The sequence below is a fragment of the Elephantulus edwardii genome, unplaced genomic scaffold (assembly GCF_000299155.1).
Source record: "Elephantulus edwardii isolate Elephantulus edwardi_28Jun2011 unplaced genomic scaffold, EleEdw1.0 scaffold00238, whole genome shotgun sequence".
Lineage (NCBI taxonomy): Eukaryota > Metazoa > Chordata > Mammalia > Macroscelidea > Macroscelididae > Elephantulus > Elephantulus edwardii.
The window spans coordinates 1,565,410-1,573,673 of NW_006399988.1; the positions used below are offsets into that span (position 1 = coordinate 1,565,410).

The 8,264-nt window shown below is 41.2% G+C and overlaps 2 protein-coding genes across 2 annotated transcripts in view; one reads left to right on the forward strand and one right to left on the reverse strand.

Annotated features, from left to right (window-relative positions):
• Nucleotides 1-8,264, reverse strand: part of LOC102848488 (chromosome unknown open reading frame, human C9orf3) — a 704,390-nt gene that overhangs the window by 427,975 nt on the left and 268,151 nt on the right. The window lies entirely within an intron of this gene.
• LOC102871572 (dolichol-phosphate mannosyltransferase subunit 3-like) lies at nt 5,024-5,305 on the forward strand. The gene has a single exon (XM_006898868.1). The coding sequence runs from the start codon at nt 5,024-5,026 to the stop codon at nt 5,303-5,305; it is 282 nt and encodes a 93-aa protein (XP_006898930.1).

Consider the following 8,264-nt stretch of genomic DNA (forward strand, 5'->3'; position numbering starts at 1 on the left):
AGTATTTTATAAATTCTAGATATAAGTCCCTTGTCTGACATGTCATTACCAAAAACTTTTTCCCAGTCTGTGGCTTCCCTTTTTACCCTGTTAGAGAAGGTTCTGGATGTGCATAGGGATTTGATTCTTAGAAGGTTTGGGTGCTTTTTTTTATCATTTAGGGAAGATTTTAGTTGTATGTGGTATTAAAGATATTGTTCAATAATTTCCACTTTCTGTAGAATTACTTCACATTTTTTGAAAATGGGAACAAATGTAGACCAATTCTAGGCAGCTGGCTAGGTAACAATTTTTCAAATTTCCTGCCATACATTAGTGAGCATGTCTGGGTTCCATAGGTTACGTGGAACATGTCAAGTGGTATCCTATCAATCCTGAGGTCTTATTTTGTTGCCAGTGCCTTCAGTGTAGATTGAACTCTTTCATTACCATTGGTTCTTGGTCATATGCTACTTGCTGAAATTGTTCAGTGCCATACAATTAATTTTGGGATGTTGTTGTGTTGTCATTATTAGGTGCCATCGAGTGTAGCATGGCTCAAAGTAACCATATGAACAACGGGTCTCAACCCTGCACTATCCAGTGCTATCATCACAATCTCAAACACTCCCAAGCACATTTCTGCAGTTACTGTGTTTCATTCCTTCTGGTTGAGGGTTTTCCTCTCCTTCACCGTCCCTCTACCTTCTCAAGCACAATATCAGTCTCAAAGGAATAGCCCATCCTAGCAACATGCTCAACTTATGTGAGATGAAGTCTCATCACTCTTGCTTCCAAAGAGCACTCTAGCTGCACCCTCTCCAAGATATATGTGTTTGTTCTTCAGACAGTCCATGGGTTAGACAACACTCTTCACTAACACAACTCAAAGGCATCAATTCTTTTTCTGTCATCTTTAGTCACTGTCCAGCTCTCATATGCATAGCAAGTGACTGGAAAGATCACGGCCTGAATCAAGTGGACCTTTGTTCTCAAATTGACATCATATTCCTCAGTAATTTGGAGAGGTCCCTGACTTCAGACTTTCCAAGTGAAATATGTCTCCTACTATCCTGACTGCTGGTACCAAGTGTATTGATTATGGATTCAAATAAGATTAAGTCATTGACAGCTTCAACCCTTTCTTCAAATATCATGATGCTGCCTATAGATTCGATGTATTTTTGTTTTGTTTTCTTGATGTTGAGATGTCATTTATATTGAAGGTTGTAGTATTTTTTTTTTTTAGTTTTTTAAAAATAATTATTATTCATTTCAATGAAAATTTACAGAGACTTTGGATTTCCATTCATTCATTGTTGCACTTTTCTCCCCTGCCAATCACCCCACCCCCTGGCCCCAGGACACTCCCCTCTTGGAAAAGTGAAAGACAAATTCTTTCATTGTTTTACAATCCTCCCCCAGGTCCACTCCACTATGAAGCCTTCACTCTGGACTCCTGTCATGACAAAAATACCCTCATCTGTTTCAATGCAGTATACATTATTGAACCCATCTTTCTCAGTCTCCCCCCAACCCCGATGTCAGTCCTGTTTTACAACAGTGGCACCATGCAGTACTTGTCCTTTTGTGACTGAGATACTTCACACAGCATAATGTCCTCCGGGGTCACCCATTTTGAATAATATTGCATGAGTTCCTTGCTTTTCAATGCAGTGTACTATTCCATCGTGTGAATATACCAGAGATTCTCTATCCATTCGTTTGTCGATGGGCATTTAGGTTGTTTCCAACTCCTTGCTATTGTGAACAAAGCCACAATAAACATGGGTATGCAGAAGGTTGTAGTCTTTCATTTGCTGCAGCAAGAGCTTCAAGTCCTCCTCACACTCAGCAAACAAGATTGTGTCATCTGCAGGACACAGGTTATCTATGAGTCTTCCTCCAATCTTGGTGCCACATTCTTCTTCACAGAATCCAGTTTCTTAAGTAATCTTCTGTCACCAAGCCCATGTTTTTTAAACTACTGCGTTGAGTGAGACCCGCACAGAGAACTATCATCACTGGGGAATAATGATAGATAATGAGTGGACTGGAGGTCTGAGCTATCATATCAGGGGTTAGGTTAAGGGAGGCAGGGTGCTAGCAGTAGGAAGTGAAGGGACGGAGGGAGGTGCTAGTGAGGCAGTTCGATGGGACAATGACACATGCATCAAAGGAGGGGACCAACATCAAAAGTACCAGTTAGTTTTGTAGTCTGTTAGTGCCTTTCATCTGCTCTTTTGGGTAGAATGCTTGTCTGTTAGATATTGTATTAAAGCTATGCATCCAAATTAAGACAAAGAAGATCTGGCCATCCACTTTGGGAAGAACAGGACTTTGAAAACCCTATGAACAATAGAGCACATCTAGACTAGTAGATATGGCACTGGGGGCTGAGTTCTCATATTGGGAAAAACAAATGAAGAGGAACAGTTGCAAACAGACAGTAGTGATTGAAATGTGGAATATGAGAAGTATGACTGTAGGAAAATGATACATTGTTAAAGAAGAAAGTGAATGCATAAATATTGACTCACTGAGTATTAGAATGCTGAGATAGACTGGCATGTGACATTTTGAATCAGACAATTGTACGATCTATCATGCGGAAAATGCAAGAGTGAGGAAAAACAAGGTCACATTGGTAATCAAAACGATCCATTTCTAGATTAATCTTGAAATATTGTGAGTGACAGGATACTATCTACACACAAAGAAGACTTGTTAATACCACTATCATTCAAATAAATACACCAACAACTAGAAGTAAAAAAAAGGAAATAAAAGATTTCTACAAACTTTTGAAGTAGGAAATTGATCAAACAGCAACCAAGATTCATTAATAATAACTGGTGACTGTAAAGCAAAAACGGGGAACAAGGAGGAAGGATCACTTGTCAGAAAATATGGACTTGGTGACAGAAATGAGGCTGGAGACAAAATGACAGAATTTTGTACAATTATTTATTCACTGAAAACTCTTTTGTTAACAAACAACAACCCCAAAACATGGACTTTACTTGATGAAATACATAGGAATCAGGTTGATTACATCTGTGGAAAGATTCAGTGGATAAGTTCAATATCAGCTGTGAAAACTAGACCAAGTGCTGATTGTAGAACGACCCTCAACAACTTATGTGCAAGTTCAAACTAAAGCTAAAGAAAGTGAAATCAAATCCACAGGAACCAATATTTGACATTGAGTCTATTCCATTTGAATTTAAAATCTCAAAAACAGTTTTGAGGTCTTGAACACGAATGAGTGGAGACCAGATGACTTGTGGGAAGATATCAAGGATATCATCCATGAAAAATGCAAAAGCTCATTACAAAGACAGAGAGGAAGAAAAGACTGAGATGGATGTCAGAAGAGACTCTGAATATTACACTAGAGCTCTGAGAAGCCAAAGCCAAAGGGAAGAAATCAGGAAATTAAGGGGCCGAACAGAAGATTTCAAAGAGCAGTGCGAGACGACAAGGTATTAATAATGAAATGTGCAAAGAGCTGGAGTCAGAAAATAAAAAGAGCTGAACTCATTTGGCCTTTCTTACATTGAAGAAATTTAAGAATAAATTCAAGCCACAAGTTGTAATACTTAAGGATGCTATGTGTCCTACCTCCATACATTTTCAGTCTATATGCAGAACAGATCATCCAGGAGGCTGGGCGCTGTGAGGAGGAACATCAAGATTGGCATCAGGATTTGAGAAAGATGCATCAACCACATGAGTTATGTAAAGGAAACAGCCTTGTTTACTGAAACTGAGGAGGACATGAAGCACTTGCTGCAGAAAGTCAGGGGCTGCAGTCTTAAATATGGATTGAAGCTCAATATCAAGAGGACAAAGATTCTTACACTGGGCTGATTTGCAGCATCATGATAGACAGTGAAGAGATTGAGATTTCTGTTTGCTTGACTGCACAATCAACACTCTTGGTATCACCAGCCAGAAAATGAAAAGTTAAATTGCATTGGGAAAGTCTGCTGTCGGTGACCTCTCCAGAGATCTGAAGAGCAAAGAGATCAGTCTGTAGATTAAGGTGCGCCTGATCTAGGCCATGGTCTTCACAATTACTTGCTATGCATCACAAAGCTAGACAATGAGTAGGGATGATAGAAAGATAATTGATGCCTTTCAGCTGTGTTGCTGGAGAAGAGTGCTGAATACACCATGGACTGCTAGGAGAACAAACAGATTCATCCTTAAGAGGGTGAAACGAGGCTGCTCCTTGGAGGCAAGGATTCAGAAACTCTGTCTGACATACTTTGGGCACGTGCAAGGAGGGACCAGTCCTTGGAGAGGGACATCATGCTTTGGAGGGTGGAAGGACAGCACAGGAGAAACCTTCAACAAGATGGATTGACTCAGTGATATGGGTTATGGGCGTAGATGTCTCAGAGACAATAAGGTTGGCTAAGGATAGGGCAGGGTTCAGAGCTGTTGTACATAGGGTCACTATGTGTCACAAGCGACTTGACAGCGCATAACAACAATAACAACAACATGGGGAAAATACTGAATTAAAAGAAAATGGAAGTAGTATACAGAATCACTGTACCAAGAGTTGGCTGACAAGAATTTAACGAAACAACATATGATCAAGAGGCAATGGTGATGAAGGAGGAAGTGAAAGCTGTGCTGAAGGACTTGGAAAAATGGAATACCAATTGACCTATTTCAGCAAACAGATGCTGCCGTGGAAGAGCTCAACAAGTTGTGCAAAGAAATCTGGAAGACAATAACCTGGCCACCAAATGAATGGAAGAGATCCGTATTTATTCACATTCCAAGAAAAGGTGACCTGACAGAGTGTGGAAATTATTGAACAAATATTGGAAAAGTTTGCTGTCAGAGACCTCACCAAAGTACTGAAGAGCAATGATGTTACTCTGGAGACTAAGGTGTGCCTGATACAGGCCATGGTCTTTGTAATAATTTGCTATGCGGAGGCTGTGCATAAAAGTAAATGTAGGTTCATACCTGAATGGGTACAGCGAGGACAGACAAGACCACCAAGGAGCTGAACTGAGGGACCATGACGAAGCTGGCGCAGTGGATGTGGGGTCTGGCGCTCCTGGGCTCCACCTGGGCCGCCTTGACCATGGGCCCCACCTTGGGCCTGGAGCTACCCTTGACCTGCCGGGAGGTCCTCTGGCCACTGCCCGCCTATTTGCTGGTGACTGTTGGCTGCTTTGCCCTGGGCACCGTGGGTTATCGCGTGGCCACTTTTCATGACTGTGAGGACACGGCTCTGGAGCTGCAGACTCAGATCCAGGAGGCCCTGGCCGATTTAGCCCGCAGGGGTCTGCGCTTCTAACCTTCTCCCCCATCCCTGCCCAGGCAGCTCTCTCTGAGTCCCCATTAAAAAGCAAGCTTATTTTGTAAAAAAATAAAAGAAAAAAAAAGAATAATTTGCTATGCTTCACAGTGCTGGACAATGACTAGGGATGACAGAAGGAAAATTGATGTCTTTAAGCGGTGGAACTGGAGATGAGTATGAAGAACAAACAAGTTTGTCCTGGAAAGGGTGAAGCCAGGCTGCTCCTTGGAGGCAAGGATTCTGAAGCTTCATCTGACATACTTTGACATGTTGCAAGGTGGGATCAGTCCTTGGAGGGGGACATCATGCTTGGGAGGGTGGAGGGACAGAGCAGGAGAGGAAGACCCTCAATGAGATGGATTGATTCAGTGACTGGGGTAATGGGGTAGGTGTATCAGAGACAATAAGATTGGCACAGAATAGAGCAGGATTGGGGCAGTTGTACACAGGGTTGCTATCAATCGCAGGCAATTCAATGACACATAACAACAACAACAACAACAACATTACTAATATCACATGCAAGTAAAATCCTGTTGAAGATCATCTAAAAACTACTGGAACAATACACTGACAGACAACTGCCATAAATACAGGCTGCGTTAGGAAGAGGCTGGGGGAAAAGGGACATCATTGCTAATGTAAGATTATCTTGGCTGAAAACAAAGACTATCAGAAGAATATCTGCTTGTGTTTTACTGACAATGCAAAGGCATTTGACTGTGCAGATCACAACAAATTTTGGCTAACATTTAGAAAAATGGACATTTCAAAACACTTGATTTTGCTCATGTAAAACCTATGTTTAGACCAAAGAGAAGTTGTCAGAACATAGAAAGAAAACACTGCATGGTTCAAAATCAAGAAAGGAAGAGGGATGTTTCCTTTCTCCATTCCTTTTCAATCTATATGTTGAGCAGATCACTGGAGAGGCTAGATTTTATGAGGAATGTGGCATCAGGATTGAAGGAAGACTCATCAACAACCTATGTCATGCAGATGACACAACTTTGCTTGCTGAAACTGAGGACCTAAAATGTTTGTTGTAGATGATCAAGGACTGCAGTTTTCAATATGGATTGAAGCTCAAAATCAAGAAAACAAAGACTGCCTTATTGGGTCAATTGGTAGCATCGTGATAAATGGAGAAGAGATTGCGGTTGTTGACAATTCCATCCTGTTTGGATCCTCAATCACCTCTTGGCACGAACAGTCAGGAAATGAAAAAAAAAAACCCCAAGTTCCATTGGGAAAGTTTTCTATCAAGTACCTCCCCAGAGTGCTAACGAGCAATGATGTCACAATAGAGATTAAAGTGTGCCTGATCCAAGAGACAGTCTCTACAATTACTTGCTATGCATCAGAGAGCTGGGCAATGGTTAAGGATGACAGAAGAGGAATTGATGCCTTTGAGTTGTGGTGCTGGAGAAGAGTATTGAATATACACCATGGACTGCCAAGAGAACAAACAGGTCTATCCTGGAGAAGGAGACACCAGGTTGCTCTTTGGAGGCAAGGATTCTGAAGCTCCCTCTCACATCTTTGGGCATGTTGTAACAAGGGATCAGTCTTAGGAGAAGAATATCATGCTTGAAAGGGTGGAGGGTTAGTGCAGGAGAGGAAGACCTTTGATGAGATGGATTGACACAGTGACTGGGATAATAGGTGGAAGTGTTCCAGAGACAGAATGGCTCAGGATAGGGCAGGGTTCAGAGCTTTGGTTCATATGGTCGCTGTGACTTGTAGTTGACTCAATGACACATAATAACAATAGTCCTTCAATTTTTGCATTCCAATCACCAATTTTTGTTAATATATCTTGGTTGAATTATTGATGCATTTAGCTGCATTACAGAAATTGATCAATGATCAATATATATAGGCACAAAAATTCTTAACAGAGTCCTAATCAATAGACTCTGACATCAAACAAAAATACAGTGAATCATAATTAAATAGGATTCATAATAGATATATAACGATGGTTCAACATTAAAAAGCAATCAACAAATGTCAAGTTGTTGACCAAAAATTGGCAGCTCAAATCAACCATACACTCACCAGAAAATGGGCAGTTTCCTCCCATAAAGATTTACAGTGTTGGAAACTCATGGAAACCTGATGGAAGGCAAACAAAAGCTGGACAACTCAATAAGGAAGACTGAAGAAAACCTGATGCCTTTGAATTCTGGTGTTAGCAAAGAAAACGGAATATACCATTGGCTGCCAAAACCCAAACAAGTCTGTCTTGGAAGAAGCACAATCAGGATGCTGCTTAGAAGTAAGGATGACAACTTTTGATTGTACACATTTTGGGCATGTTTTCAGGAGGGGCCAGTCCCTGGGAGAGGACAGAGTCATTATTAGTAAAAAAAAAAGTTTCTGAAGTCTTCTTCAGAACACTGACACAGTGACAGGACTGCAGGCTCGAGCACAGTGGTCACTGTGGGGATGGGCCAGGACCAGGCTTTGTTAACTCAAAACCATGTGTTTTGAGTGGTTTGAATCTACCAGTGACTTCTTGGGATAAAGATGGGTAGTCTCCTTCCAAGATGACTTACAGCCTTGGAACCCAATGGAGGGTTACTGTGTGTGTAGACTGACTGAATGGTGTAAGGGTTTGGGAAAAGGGGAAGAAATTAAAAGGTAAATAAGAACAGTGCTTGCCCTTCCATTTATAAATATTTGCTATGCTATGTATTGGTAAGTGAGGTTATCAAGCTTGCAACAATGAAACACTGTATTGAAGAGACAGAGGACAAAGTGATCAGTTCTTTGTTAATTTGAGCAAGTGTGATACTTATATTTTTTTGTCATCACCATTAAAATGTAGAAAATACCAAAATTTGTAAGTTAAATATGAAATTTTTTTTCCTATTCATTGCTGTCGCGGCCCTCTGCCCAGGGCGGGCTGTCCTCGGCCCCCTGGCCAGGGCGAGCCGTCGTGGCCTTCTGC